The sequence below is a fragment of the Chlorella variabilis genome, assembly GCF_000147415.1.
Source record: "Chlorella variabilis unplaced genomic scaffold CHLNCscaffold_26, whole genome shotgun sequence".
Taxonomy (NCBI): domain Eukaryota; kingdom Viridiplantae; phylum Chlorophyta; class Trebouxiophyceae; order Chlorellales; family Chlorellaceae; genus Chlorella; species Chlorella variabilis.
In genome coordinates this window covers 184,865-198,948 of record NW_005435062.1, presented here as the reverse complement: position 1 = coordinate 198,948, position 14,084 = coordinate 184,865, and the positions used below count along the sequence as shown (strand labels likewise).

At 60.6% G+C, this 14,084-nt stretch overlaps 3 protein-coding genes across 3 annotated transcripts; 1 reads left to right on the top strand and 2 right to left on the bottom strand.

Moving 5' to 3' along the window:
- Positions 1–657: 657 nt before the first annotated feature.
- Positions 658–3,783, bottom strand: CHLNCDRAFT_59105 (hypothetical protein; the record flags this gene model as incomplete). Its single annotated transcript, XM_005843803.1, has 11 exons — positions 3,730–3,783; positions 3,507–3,625; positions 3,362–3,415; positions 3,200–3,263; positions 2,977–3,090; positions 1,931–2,013; positions 1,742–1,805; positions 1,532–1,667; positions 1,291–1,436; positions 904–1,016; positions 658–819 (listed from the first exon to the last, which is right to left on the bottom strand). The coding sequence occupies exons 1-11, from the start codon at positions 3,740–3,742 to the stop codon at positions 658–660; spliced, it is 1,068 nt and encodes a 355-aa protein (XP_005843865.1). The 5' UTR covers positions 3,743–3,783.
- CHLNCDRAFT_139706 (hypothetical protein) lies at positions 3,735–4,905 on the bottom strand (the record flags this gene model as incomplete). Its single annotated transcript, XM_005843802.1, has 6 exons — positions 3,735–3,795; positions 3,962–4,007; positions 4,119–4,234; positions 4,375–4,490; positions 4,601–4,738; positions 4,822–4,905. The coding sequence occupies 6 exons, from the start codon at positions 4,903–4,905 to the stop codon at positions 3,735–3,737; spliced, it is 561 nt and encodes a 186-aa protein (XP_005843864.1).
- Positions 4,906–5,067: 162 nt separating this feature from the next.
- Positions 5,068–12,098, top strand: CHLNCDRAFT_59104 (hypothetical protein). Its single transcript, XM_005843882.1, has 30 exons — positions 5,068–5,137; positions 5,519–5,603; positions 5,700–5,893; positions 6,084–6,164; positions 6,278–6,359; positions 6,555–6,657; positions 6,778–6,839; positions 6,919–6,981; positions 7,079–7,221; positions 7,322–7,480; positions 7,559–7,615; positions 7,697–7,867; positions 7,925–7,987; positions 8,110–8,184; positions 8,344–8,592; positions 8,854–8,927; positions 9,032–9,122; positions 9,203–9,328; positions 9,483–9,548; positions 9,668–9,739; positions 9,888–9,955; positions 10,077–10,168; positions 10,278–10,339; positions 10,483–10,620; positions 10,783–10,890; positions 11,000–11,075; positions 11,170–11,228; positions 11,351–11,415; positions 11,542–11,603; positions 11,773–12,098. Exons 1-30 carry the CDS (start codon positions 5,135–5,137, stop codon positions 11,886–11,888), a joined length of 2,865 nt encoding a protein of 954 aa, XP_005843944.1. The 5' UTR covers positions 5,068–5,134; the 3' UTR covers positions 11,889–12,098.
- Positions 12,099–14,084: the final 1,986 nt, after the last annotated feature.

The window sequence follows — 14,084 nt, the reverse complement described above, 5'->3', positions numbered from 1 at the left end:
ACAGGATTGTGTGCATGCGCATGCAGGCAGCATCGCTGTTGGGGCAGATATCGCAGCAGTCGCAGCAACGACACGATGAGCTGGCACCAGCACTGGCACGTGTCCAGAACACGTTGGCGGCGGCGCTGTTTGACACACCGCCAGAAACGCAGTATGGTAGGCACGGTGGCGATTGCTTGGAAAGGATGCTGGCATGGACCATTCCTCCCCCTACCATGACGCAAAGTTGTGCATGGACCACTGCAGGCTCGCTGGTAGGCCTGATGGCCTTTGGCGTGCCTGTCCTGCTGCATTTGGTCATGCCCAAGCTGCAGCGCTATGCAGACATGTTTCAGGTAGGCCCAATTGTGAGTTGGTGTGTATCCGGCTTTCTGTGTTGAGGCGCCCAAACCATATTGGACTGCGTGTGGTTTTGCAGGAGTCACAGGGGTGGTCCCCTGCCAAGCTACATGTCCGCTCGGCGCTGGTGGCAGCGTTGGGGCGGTGCATGGCATGGCAGAATGGCTCACAGGCGGCGCAGGTGCTGAAGGCAGTGGCAGACGCTGGCCTGGCGGCTACTGTCCAAGCAGTGGCGCCCAGCACACAGGTTTTTTTGTGATTTGCCAAGCTATGAAAGTGGATGCAGGCGAGTACGGCGGCTGATTTTTTCCGTACTGTCTACAGCCCCTCCTGCGGGTCAGTCTCCAACTCAAACTCTGCCACGCTAATCTTCCCCTTCTTCAGCCTTCGCATCAGTGAATAGTCTCGCTGCAGCTCGTCTAGGTCTTCCTTGTCCTGCAGCTTGCGCCGTTTAGCTGCTGGCAGGTGCACCTCAGGCTTCTGTAGCAAGGAAGCAAAACCGCAGGGGGCGCGTGAGAGGGGAGAGGGTTCACACCACAGTGCAACAAGGACTTGCTGCCGCACCAGAGGGGCCTTGTGCTGCTGCTCGGGCTGCGCTGCAGCCTCCCGTCGCTGCCTAAGCCGCTGCTTCAAGGCTGCTTGCCGCTGCTTCTCTCGCGCCTTGTCCTTGAACCGAACTGCGGACAACCACGACTGATGTTCTCAGTGTAAATCTGGACTGCATGCTGCAATTTGCAGATCAAGGCCGCGTGCTCAGGCCAGCGCTATCGCAGGCCTGAGGCCGTTGGCACCTGTTTCTGGGTCGATCAAGGATGGCTTAAAGCCATCAAGAGCACCACGCGCCTGCTTGAGTTCTGGCATGCGCGGAAGCCTCAGCAATGCAAATGCCGTGGCCAGCTGTCCCAACGCGAGGTCCTGCACATTTACAGCAGCAGAAGGGATGGGACTAACCCTCACGGCCAGGCCTGACCGGCAATGTGATGGCGCACTGGCAGCCTTGCCAGCCAACCTGGAGTCTAAAGATGAACCTGCAGTGGTGCTCCTTGTACGCCCGCATATAGCTGAGGAATGCCTTTGTGCCCGCCTCCATCACCAGCCTGAAATGCAGGCCACGGTTCACGTCTGACGCCCATGTATCATTGATAGCAAGACCAACCAGGCACGCCAGCAGGAGGCAGGCTGGGGAACACACCTGTCTGTCTCTGCCTGCCGCTGCACAATGGGTTGCACATCCGGCAGTGCGCGCGCCAGAGCCGCTTGCTGCAGAGGAATGTTCCGAACCTTCAAAAACTCCACATAGCTGGTCTCATGAGGGAAAAGGTACACCACTGCAACAAGAGGACCAGGGGCCAGCTGGTTGGAGGGAAGTCGGGGCCAGCGGGGTCCAGCGAGTCCATCTCACCTGCATTGCCGCTACGACCCATGCGAGCAGTGCGCCCAACCCTATGCACAAAGGCACTGGGATCCTGCAGCGCCGGGGGGTGCGGTGGGGTGGGGGTGCACAGGAATATAGAGGCAGGAGGCTGACAGCACCCCAACCGTCACCCCACGAAAGCCAGCTGGCTCAGCATGAGGGGGGGGGGCCAAGCACCTGCGGGGGGTCAAACTGTACAATCCACTGCACATCTGGGATGTCCAATCCGCGAGCTGCCACGTCTGTGCAAAGCAGAACTCCTGCATGGTAAAGGTTTTTTAGGGTTAAGGTTAGGGTTTTTTTCAGGGTGAAACCCCAAAAAGCCGGCTGCGCGCCCGCCGGCTGCACGCCCGCCTGCCACCCCCGCCCAGCCCGCCCCTGCCGCCCGCCCACCCACCCGCCCCCCACCCACCCGTCCCACCCCCACCCGCGCCTCCCACACCCAGCGGGTGTCGGGCGCGTCTTTCGAGTCGGGGTGGCAGGGTGGCTGGGGTGGGGGTGGCTGGGGTGGCTCCCGGGTGGGTGGTGGCTCCTGGGTGGCACCCCCGGGTACCTCCAGGGGTGGTGGGCCAGGGGTGGGCGGGTGGCGCGGTGTTGGCGGGCTGGCGGCGCCATGCATGGGCGGCAGCGGGCGCGCCTCAACCAACCCGCCCCAGAGCGGCGGCGGAGCTCCTGCAAGGCCGCCTCCCACCTCCTGGGAGCCGCCTCGCCCGCCCCGGGGACACCTCTTGCAGCCCCTGGAGTAAGCCGGCGCTGACCCTTGGGTCAGCACATGCTGCGCTCCGCCGCAGCACACGAGCATTTTCCGCGACTAAAGCGGCCCCATCGGAAGATCGTCCCGACACCCTCCCTCCACGGCTGGAACGCGCCGGGTGCAGCCCCCTGACGGACGGCGCCCCGTGACTCCCAGAGGAGGAGGCCCAGCCCTCGCCCCACCCGCCCACCCCAGCCACCTCCTGGCCCCCCACTCCCGCGTGCCCACACCGCCGCCCCTGCCACTGCATCCTCGCCCCACCGTCTGGGGACCCCGTGGCCCAGCACCAGCAGCGGTGTCACCACCTGTCCCCCAGCACCAACATACGAAGGGGCACAGCATGCAAACAGGCCCCGCTCCTCCCTCCCCATCGTGCCCAGGGCACCGCTGCAGCTCTACAACAGCCAGCAACCACGCCACAGGCAGCTCCGAGGGGGCCTGCCCCAACATGGCGCGACAACCCACTCACCCGCGGGTGCCGCGGCAAACGCGGCCAGGGTTGTGGCGCGCACTGCCTGCTTCATCTTGCCGTGCAGCGCACTGATGCACAGCGCCTTGCACTGAGGAAGACGGGGCAGAACAACTGTAGTGCCGCGGGACAAGAAATGCACGGAATCGAGGTCAGTGGCTGCTTGCCAGTACTTACTGCGCCTGGCCAGGCTGAAGAGGTGGGATGTCCCCGAGAGACTGACCTGATGCAAAGTCCACGCATGCGCAAGTAAGGAAATACACAATGACCTTCTGGGTCTTGTGCTCCTGCATCAGTCAGGCGATAACAAGGCAGCAGCGGCACATCACAGCCTGCGCCTGCACGCAGGACACTTGTACTGATGCCGCTCAGCAACTTTGCTCGCCTGGAGGAAGGCAACTAATTGGGGCATCTTCTGGCTAGCCTCGCACACGACATACTGCACAATTTAAGCAAACCAGACACCCATGTTGCCAAACACAGATGCCAACAAGGAGGAAAGGCAGGACATGCAGTCAACGATGTGGTACCTGGATCTGAAGCGTGCTGGGAGTGCGTCGCCCCACAGACTGCACCACAGGCCCAGGCTGTGGAGCCTTGCGGTTTGTGCCCTTGGGTTGCGCAAATGTAACTGCCACATTCACTCGCACTGCATGTGCAGCGTGCTTTGGGCGAAGTAGTGATCAGTTTGCAAGTTGCTCCCTGCGGTCATGCCAGAGCCCGCCTGATCATCTGTGCAACTCGCATTCTTACCTGGATTACGCATGCCGGCCCGCGCCAGGGCCTCCACTGCTTCTGTCTGCGTTGCACTGAACAGTCCTGCAGCGCGCATGGAGGCGATGACTGCGAGTTACATCCCTGTCCCACTCGATGAGGCTGACGCTGTGGCGGACACGCAGCTCCTCGGTGCATTTGCCATGCGGCCTCGCCTGTTCTTCGCTGTCGTGGCAGGCGCTGCATTATGGCATCCAGCTGGGCTTTAAACCCCATGTCCAGCAGGCGGTCTGCCTCGTCCAGCACCAGCACCTCAACTGCATGCGGGGCGCAACGCAACTCGGGTGAAGCTGCGATATGCGCGGCCGCGAAAGGGCCGCAGCGACCTGCTGCCGCCATTGCGGGATGAGTCAGCAGCGCTGGCACACCGGTGCGCAGGTCCATTGTTGTGCAGCGCTGCATGATGTCGTCTAGGCGGCCCGGCGTTCCGACAAGCACATGGCCTCCAACTTCCTTGAATGCTGCCACATCCACAGCAGGGTCCCTGCAGCCAGCATCGCGTGCGCCACCCCGATCCTGTCAGGTGGCCCAAGCCAGATACAATCGGCTGCGGTGCGCAATTGCGAAAAGCGCCAGGTCGATGGCATTGGCAGTAACCACAACAGGGGCTGGACAGGTACTCACGTGCCGCCAACAAGCAACAAGGCCTGCAGCCAGGCCACAGTCGCTACGAAGGGCTGCGCCACGTCGAAGATTTGGCGGGCCAGCTCTCTGGTAGGGCTCACAATGATGGCTCCCACCTGCTGGCAGCCGTGGTCGTGCTGTTACGGACACAAAGATGGCATGGAGGGATGCAGGGGGACCAGCGGGAGCCACCGCCGATGCTTGCTGGGGAAAGCTGCATGCCCACCTGGTTGCGCCGCAGCGGCTGCTCCAGGCGACGCAGCCGCTCCACAACAGGCAGCACAAACGCCAGGGTTTTGCCGCTGCCAGTGCAGGCGTCCACAGCAACATCCTTGTTGCCGCAGAACAAGGGGATGGTGGCCTCCTGCACGACCGGCGCCGGTTGAAATGGGTTAGGGACGGAGGACGCAAGGAAAAGGCGGCGAGCGGCGGCGGGGTCGCGGTCACCTGAACGGGGGTAGGCTCTGTAAAGCCCTGCTTCTCCAGCACCTTTAGCACCTCGTTAGCCAACGGGAGCGCCGCGAAAGGCATGGCAAAGCTGGGGATGGCAACAACTGTGGTGGGTGTTGCTTAGCACGTGAGGTGCACCGGAACGTGAGATGCACCGCGAGGTCCCGACATTACAGCACGCAGCGGCGCAAGCGTACGGTATGTACTTGTGCAATCATCACCGGTGCGCGCTTCTTCTCTGCACAGCAGCAGGGTTGCCCTGGCACATATAGCACTGTCCCCAGAGCCACGGAAGCACGGCTGCGAGGCGATGGTGCGTGGCCTGGGCCATTTGTGTGTGTGTACGCGCGCGTGTGTGTGTGCGTGTGTGCACCTGTGTGTATGTGTGTGTGTGCATGTGTGTGTGTGCGCGCGTGTGTGTGACAGCGCCACACTGCGTGGGTGCGTGCGTGTACACTGCTCCGTTGCACATTCTGCGATCCGGATTGAATGTGGCCTAGCGTGCGTCGAGCCGGAGCTTGCCATGCGCTGCGGCCGCCATCATGCCATGCTCATCACGTCGCTCCCTCCACGGGTTGTGACCCGTTGGGAGTCCAGCAGTATTCCAGCGATCCTGGCACAGCTTCCAACATCCAGCTTGCTACTGGCCTTCATCTGTACCATCGTCCACATGCCCGTGTCGCGACTGCTGCAGGCTTCCAAGTTTTGGGCCGCGAGCTCCAGTGACGAGGAGAGCGAGGACGAGGCGGTGACCTCGTCCGAGGGGGAGACGTCATCAGGTGTGCAGGACGTGACTGGTCCCCTTCCCGCCGTTCGGCACAGCAAGGCTGTGGCCAACGCACACATCGCCCCTCTTGCCCGGCTGGTCGCCGCAGATGATGGAACCTCGTCTGACTCGGGCTCCTCTAGCAGCAGCAGCAGCTCCAGCAGTGGCTCTAGCCGCAAGAAGGGCGCCAGCCGGTTTCTGATGGGCTCGTCGGACAGTGAGAGCGAAGACGAGCGACGCGTGGTGCGCAGCGCCAAGGACAAGGCACATGAGGAGCTTCGGGCGACGTGCAACGACATCAAGGTCTGCACAACTGCTTGTGGGGCGGGGGGGCATCACACAAAGCGGCGCGGCCCAGCAGCGTATGGTCTTCCCCTGCTTTTCTGTGATGGTGGTGTGGCTGGTCACTGGATGTGACAGCAGATGGGCACGAGGCGACGCATACAGCAGGTGCTGGAGCCTAAAACTGGTTTGCGGGCACCCATCGATGCAGAACAAGATGCACATCAACGATTGGGCAGCCATCCAGACCCTGTTTGACAAGCTGAACAAGCAGCTGGAGCGCACGCAGAAGGTGCGTTGAAGCAGCAGCGTGTCTACTCACCAGCCCAGTGGCAGGTGGTATGCAGCATGCATCATGCTTGCGCCGAGCTTGTTGTGCGCATTCTTCACATGATCCTGACGCAGGTGACCCAGAGCTTGGGCGTGCCGCGTGCTTACATCCGCATGCTGTGTGAACTGGAGGACTTCCTCAGCAAGACCCTTGCAGGTAACGAAGGATGTGCAGTGGCAGCTTCGGCTGCTGCTGGCCTCTGCGCCAGCTGCCGCCTCATGCTGCAGCCTGCCAGGGAGCACGAGTGCATCAACATTAACTCGCAGTCGCAGCATGCAAGTGTGTCTGCATGATGTCCGCCTGGTGCCTCATGCTTATGGTTGCTAACGCCACACATTGTTGCCCGAGCAGATAAGCCCAAGCTGAGCCCCACAAACACGCGCGCGCTCACCCGCATGAAACAGACGCTTCGCAAGCACAACACCGCCTTTGCGGAGCAAATGCGGTTGTTCAGGTGGGTGTGTCGCATCTATGCGCTTCCTGGACGTTGCGAATATGTGCAAGAAAACATTTGAAGGCAGCGGCGAGCACCACGGCCATCAAGAGATTGCCTGATCGTGGTTTAACACTGCAGGGAAAACCCTGTCAGTGAGACGGAGGAAGAAGGGGAGAGCCCCAGTGAGAGTGAATCAAGAGGTAAGCATCTGTCAACTTCCTTCACTGTCTCGGACAAGCAACGTCCTTCATGACCTGTCCTGGTCCGGCTATGCTGCAGATGAGAGCGGCAGCGAGCGTGAGCTGAACACCGAGGAGGAGGAGGAGGCCAAGTTCAAGACTGGTGGGGTTCTTGCGGGGTCCACCCTGACGGCTGTGCAAGCTGATCGACACGTCTTTGCTGCCTGGGCTCATTCATGCGTCCATGCTGTTCGTTGCAGTGCGCACTGGAGTGGTCCAGCGGCCCAAGGACAAGATCTTGTCCATGGATCCTAAGGAGATCACGTACGACATGGTGCAGAAGAAGCTGCAGGAGATTGCCATGGCACGCGGCAAGACTACCCGCATTGACCGGCAGGAGCAGGTTGGTGGCATGGCAGCTGTGAACTGCACCGTTGGCGGGCAGGGGAGCCCGCTTGCGCGTAAGTCACTTTTTTTCCCTTCAAACCTACTTGTTTCTGCAGATTGAGATGCTGACCTACCTGTCAGGAGTCACACAGGGCCCGGTCCAGAAGGTGGAGATCCTGATCAACATCATCACCGTCACGTTTGACATGAATCAGCCCACCCAGGCAAGTCAAGAACATGCTTGCCCGGAACCCACCAACGCGCTCTACCCACTTGTCTGTTGGTCGCTACTTGCACTGCGCCATGCGTTAGGCCTGTTGGCCGCTTCCTGTCAACCCCCAACATCCATGCAGAATGCCATGACCGTTCCTAACTGGAACCGTTGCGGCCAGACCATGTTCGACATAATGGTGAGGCTCATCATGAGGTTGCATGCCTGTAAATCAACACGAGCAAGTCCCCAGAAAGAAATCCATCTGCTCTCAATGCAGTCACTTCTGGATGAGAACCGCCACATCAGCCTGACCGATACGCCGCCTGAGGAGGAGCGGGAGGAGGAGCCCGAGCCTGGCACACCCACCCAGGCAGGCATTCCTTTTTGCACCCCTTGTTTTCTGCTGTCATGTTGCCGAGAATGGGGTGGAGGTATGCTGCTTAGTCAAGTAAGGGGTATCAATGCCACTATACACGTGTTGCCTGCCCTGTTTCGTTGCCTGCAGGTGTGGGGCAACCTTGGTGCTTTCCTGGAGCGTCTTGATGATGAGTGGAATGGCAGCCTCAAGGTGAGCTGGCTGTGGTACTGCGAGTTGCTCCCTCCTGGTTTCTTATGGTATTGATGCTTGGAGGAGGGTGTGCTTGGCTGCTGTCCAACAAGATACATCCGCCCGCATTTTGTTTGTGCCAGGCGCTGGACCCACATGCGAATGAATACATGGAGCGTCTGAAGGACGAGGCAGTGCTGTTGGCGCTGGCACAGAAGGTGGGCTCGAGGCCGGCGTGATCCCCGGTGTGTGGGCAAAGCCCCGATCTGTGCTCGTGGGGCAGTTGTGATTGAACATCCACGTTGGTTTCCAGCGGGCAGACTCTGCCCCAGCAGACGGCTTCAGGCCAGCTCCTACTGCGTTCGCGTGCGTCGCAGGTGTCAGAGTATCTAGAGGCCCAGAACGAGCTGGACAAGCTTGCCGGTGTGGCGCTGAAGCGCATCCAGCACTTCTACTACAAGACAGATGTGGTGTACGGCGCCATGCGCAAGCTAGCTCTGCAGCAGCAGCAAGACTCGGCAGATGCGGCAGCAGCAGCGGCAGCAGCGTCTCCTGCTTTGGATGCGGAGATTGTTGATGGTGATGAAGCCGAGGGTGCCACAGGTAAGCGGGGGACGCGCAGACCAGTGTCGTTGATTTCTGGCGTTGAAGCAGTGCTTTTCTTCCCCCGAATCGGGTGCTTCGTCACTACCAGTGTGCAATGATTCATGTAGGGCTGATTGTCGTCAAGATCCCTTCTGATTTCTCCATCCCGGAGAGCTGCGCACATCTGGTGGATCAGGCAAGCACGATGGTTGTTCCTGGGTTGTCAACGGTGGTGGCTCCTGATTGATTCCACTGCGCTTGCCTGTGTGGTGCAAATCTGCCTGCGCATGGTGTGTTTGCAGCTTGCTCGCGTTGTGTATGCTCATGGCAACGACAACCAGAAGGGCCAGGCCATGCTGTGCACCGTCTACTTCAGGTGACCACATGTCGTTGGGGTTGCATGCCTGGCGGTCTTTGCATCCTGCACGCCCGCCGCACTTGGTGCTGGTGGCTTGATTGTCAACCTCACGCCCCCTGCAGATGCATTCGTGATGACTTCTACGGCGGACGCGATGCCCTGCTGATGAGTCGCATACAAGAGCAGACGGGGCAGCTGGATGCCAAAATGCAGGTGGGGCATGCTATGAATGGCAGTTTGGCCTCGCTATAGGCCCAGCACACTGTTCCACCAAAATGCCTTTTCGCATGCAGGTGCTGTACAACCGCACGATTGCGCAGCTGGGCCTGTCGGCCTTCCGTGCGGGCCTGATCAATGAGTGCCACCAGTGCTTGATGGACCTGTACGGCACAGGCCGTGTCAAAGAGCTGCTCGCACAGGCAAGCCGTAGTTCATCTGTGGCGTGGCATGATTGCGCACAGCTGTGGACGAGAAGGCCATCTACGTGCTCACTCGAGTTGTTTGACACTTTGCAGTGGGGACCATCAGCAGTTGATCAAAGCTGGTTTTCTTGGCCAAACTTCCATGCTGCAGGGCATCCAGCAGCACCGATTCCAAGAAAAGACCCCAGAGCAAGAGGCAGCTGAACGGCGGCGGCAGGTGAATCAGTGTGTGGCTTTACAATTTGCCAATCGCTGTGTGTGCTTTTCATCGAGTCTGGGCAGCTGTCTATTGCTGTGCGTGCCACTCTTTACCTCGAATAGTTTCTTCTGTCTCAGGTGCCCTTCCACATGCACATCAACCTGGAGCTGCTGGAGAGCACCTACCTGATTTCAGCCATGCTGCTGGAGGCAAGGGAGAAATGAATTGACAGCCCTGCATGTGCCCATGCGTGCGTCCACCCCGCACTGCCCCCTTACCACAGTCGCACATAAACGCTCCCCGCGTGCACAGCTGCCTTATGAACATTACATTCGAGTGTGCCACTACGCCGTGCAGGTGCCAGCAATGGCCACTTCGCAGTCCACCGATTTGCGCAAACGCGTGATCAGCAAACCGCTGCGCAGGTGAGCAGGCTTGTTTCACGGTGGTGCAATGGTGTTGGCACCTGGCGGGCATGAAGCCAGCCATAGCAGCGGAGACTGTTGACCATGTGCTGCTTGACTGCCCTGACACACTGTGACTCAGACTCATGGACAACTACGAGCGTCAGAGCTTCACCGGCCCACCGGAGAATGTCCGCGACCATGTCATGGCTGCTGTCCGGGCACTGGCAACTGGTTAGTGCCCCCACTGCAGTGCTGTACTGTATACAAGCATGCCTTTTGGCATGAGGCCACATTGCGGGTACATTTGTTTCTTCACGTTATTGCCTGCCCTCCATTGCAGGTGACTGGCGGCGGTCGTACCAGTTTGTGACAGCGCTAACCTGCTGGAATCTGCTTCCCCAGGTAAGAGACGAGGGGCTTCAGGCATTTTCCTGCAGGCTGTTCCTTAAGCACAGTTGCACGAGCTGCACCTTCCCGCAAAGTTCACAATCAGGTTTTCCTCTTCGCAGCAGTTGAGTTCTCCCCTTCCCTGTCTGCAACTGCAGAAGGAGGCAGTGCTGGCCATGCTGCGCCATAAGCTGCAGGAGGAGGGCCTGCGCACGTACCTCGTGGCCTATGGCCGCTTCTACTCTTCGCTCAGCATTTCACAGCTGTGCGACATGTTTGAGCTGCCAGAAAACAAGGTGACCTTGCACAATGTATCAGCCAGGCACATTCTGCAAAGCCTGCCCTGTGGACTGCAGACCTGCTCCGCTTCAAATCAACACAGCAACCCTAGTTTGACAAAGGGTTTGATGCTGTAGTTGCCTCTGCACCCACTTAATGTAGCCCTTGTTCCTCTACAGGTGCATGCCATTGTGAGCCGGCTGATTGCTGACGATGGTCTGCCTGCCAGCCACGACCAACCCACCGGCACTATTGTGGTGCATCATGTGGAGCCAACGCGCCTGCAGGTGACTACTGTTCACAATTCGGATGCCCTTTCCATCCATTCAGATTGAGATTGTACTTGGTGCCAGTTCCTCACTGCGCCCCTTTGCCCGCGCATCTCCTGCATTGCAGACGCTGGCGGGCACCTTCAGCGACAAGGCCTCGCTGCTTGTGGACTTGAATGAGCGTGCACTGGCTATGCGCACTGGTGGGCTTCCCTTTCTTTTTTTTGTTTGGGGGTTCTGCTAGTTGGAGAGTTTATGGCTGCCTAATGCCAGGCACTGCTTCTACCGGCCCTGCAGGTGCTCTCCACACAGATGACGATGATGGCGAGGGGCGGCGTGGCCACGACGGCGGCCAGGTAACCCAGTTGGAAACCTGTCATTTGTACTGCCTTTCTTGTTTGAATAACTAACTGTTGGGGGTGCTTCGATATTCCTTTTATTGCCTCTTCACGTGTTCAGTGCCCAAACAATGGTGCAGGGTGGCAGACGCACTCGTGTGGGCGGCCGGATGGGTTCGGGAGGCGGCTTTGGCCGCGGCGGCAGGTGAGCGATGGTTTACTGCCCAAGTTATCTGTGGTGCAGGTCATCTGCGCTGGAACCTGCTGGCAGTTGTCCACACTTTAATGCCCCCGCGGCCTTGCAACCCCGCACCATCGTTTGGCTCTGCAGGGGTGGCCGCGGTGGCCGGTATGGCGACCGTGAGCGTGGCAGTGGTTTCATGCCAGAGTCAGGTGAGCGGCCCGAGATATATGCTTGCAACTTGAAATGTTCTTGCTATCCATTCCTTAGGAACCGGTTCGGTAGGAATTGAATGTAGTGCCGCACCAGTCAGCATGCTGCCGTTGCGTCAGCTCTCACTCATGCCGGCTGCTGTTGCATTTATGTGAACCTGCAATGCAGGCTTTGCTGGCGGTGTGTTTGGACGTGGGAGGGGGCGGCGGGGTCAAGCGGCTGGGCAGCGGGACGACAGCACCTACATGCAGCTTGGCAGTAGTTTCAGCAGCCGGCGGCAGTAGCAGACGAGCTGAAGCTGTCGGAACGGCATTCGGGGCAGGAGCTGTTCAGCATTGTCAGTATGGATGGATCGCACTGCCAGGCCATTCTGCCCTCGCGGGGGAGATGTGCACCGTACATGTCAAATGAAGGGCGTCCCCTGTTTCACAATGAGGGAGCGGTGACCTTCAACAGATTGGCAGCGTTCACACTCATGTAATGAGCATCCATCACATGCAAGGCGGAAACAAAGGTGCGGGTCCTGTGGAAGGAATCATGCTGCGACAGGCGCGATGGAGCGGCCAACACAAAGGAGACGGGAGCCGGCTCAACGATCGAGTTCAGCCATCTGCCTTCTTTTCAGAATGCCGTCACCAGAGGCCGCCTGGGCAATGCGGTGCTTTGCCCTTCTCCAGCCACCCCCCCTGGGGTGCCTCTTGCTGTCCGCATTGGGGCAGGCGTGGCAGTTTGCGGCAGGGCTGCGCCAGTAGCGGGACACTCAGGTGCACAGGCGTCCACGAAGCCCACAGGAGAGGTGCTGTCCCCGCTGCTGCTGCCGGCTGGTGCGGCTGCTCGCTGCACAACCGCACCGCATAGGTGGGACGGCTGTCGGTGCTGCTGCTGCTGCATCTGCAGCCGCCGCTGCTGCTGGTCCTAAACTAGGCGCATAGGAAGGGAGGCCGGATGGCTGCAGTACGTTCCGGTCACTCAGCACTCAGGTGAGCGCGCGCCGCTGCCCGCACCATTGAGCAGTCTCAGCGGCGACCACGAGCGGTGGCCAAAGGAGCCGCGGAGGCACCCCTCCGTCCAGCTCTGGCGGCCGTTCAATGGCGGTAATGTTCTCGCTAACAGTGCAGAAGCGCAGCTCAGCAGCCCGCGCGGGCGTCCGGCAGTACCAGTGCAGAGCAACCGCACTACGATGCAGCACTCGGCCACACCCTGCACTATTTCCACCGCAGGGGCGGATCCCCGCAGGCTGGCCCCAGCGCGCCTTCACGGACGATGAAGCTCCCCGGGAGGAGGCGGCGGCAAGACGGACCAGCACACGCAGCAGACAGACGCACTCGGCGCAGGCAGAACGATGACGCGAGCGGATCGCCCACCGACTCGCCGCGGCAAGCGACAGGCACCACAAGATGTACCCAGGAAGGCGAAGCGCCGCGGGGGCGCGGCAGCGGCGGACGCGGCGACGAGGGTGGGGTGGGGAGGGGGGGCGGCGGGGCAGGGGGCAGCCACGGCGGCGGCGGCGGCAGCGGCGCGGGTGGTGGGGAGGCGGGCAGCGGCGGCCAAGAGGCGGCGGCTGATCGATCCAGGCTGACCTGCACCTATGTTCCCCCTCGTTTTACACGGGAGCCGGGGCGGAAGAATCCCGAGTTCTCCCAGTACGGCCGAGGTACAAATCGCGCGTCCCGCGTATTCTCTTCGCTTACTCGCTCGGGATTCCCCACTGGTTCCGCTGGTGCCGCTTGAGTGAAGGGATCATCAGTGCCTCCCAAGGATGGCTTCATCGCACGGTCCCCTCTCTCAAGCGCTGGCTTCGCGAGACTCGGCTGCCCTAGACACGTGCTTCTCGGGTGTGCAAACACGGACCGACCGCTGCCGTTGGCTTGCGCATGTCATGCACTGTGGCACAACCCTCCATTCCCTCTGCAGCACGTTGCGCTTCCACTCGCCCATTCATCATCGGGAGGCGGCCGACGCGTCGGGCCCCTGCATTGCTAGCTGACCGAGCGCCAGGCGGCAGCCGCCCTGGTCGCCCACGCAGCGACCTTTCCCCGGCTGCTACCAGCTTACCATAGGGTCTGCCGTGCTGGGTTGCAGTGCAAGATGAGGCGGTCGTTGCCAGCAGCGTGGCCAAGCTGAGCACAGCGCATGCTGAAGCGCTGCTGAACGCTCTCGTGGAGCGCCTACAGCACCAACCGCAGCAGGCAGGCCGCCTGGTGCCCTGGCTGCGCAACCTGCTGCTCACCCATGGCCCAGGCCTGGCAGCGACGCCTGGAGGGCAGGTGAGAGCGCTGGCCTGGCACCCGTGGGCGCGTTCCGGCAGGGCTTCTAGCCTCGGTCAGCCTTTCCCCTGTTCATCGCCATTTCAAGATCCTTCACTGCACATGGCCATGCAGGCAGCCTTGCGGCTTGCGCAGGAGTTGCTCCACCAGCGCACCACCACGTTTGCTGGCCTCCTCAATCTGGCGGGCCGCTTACAAGTGCTGCAAGCTGCC

Bases quoted from the DNA above. Each gene is read 5' to 3' on its own strand.
- CHLNCDRAFT_59104 (XM_005843882.1), top strand. The intron at 9,956-10,076 runs GTGAGCAGGCTT...ACTGTGACTCAG, and splicing joins ATCAGCAAACCGCTGCGCAG to ACTCATGGACAACTACGAGC. The intron at 10,169-10,277 runs GTTAGTGCCCCC...CCTCCATTGCAG, and splicing joins TGTCCGGGCACTGGCAACTG to GTGACTGGCGGCGGTCGTAC.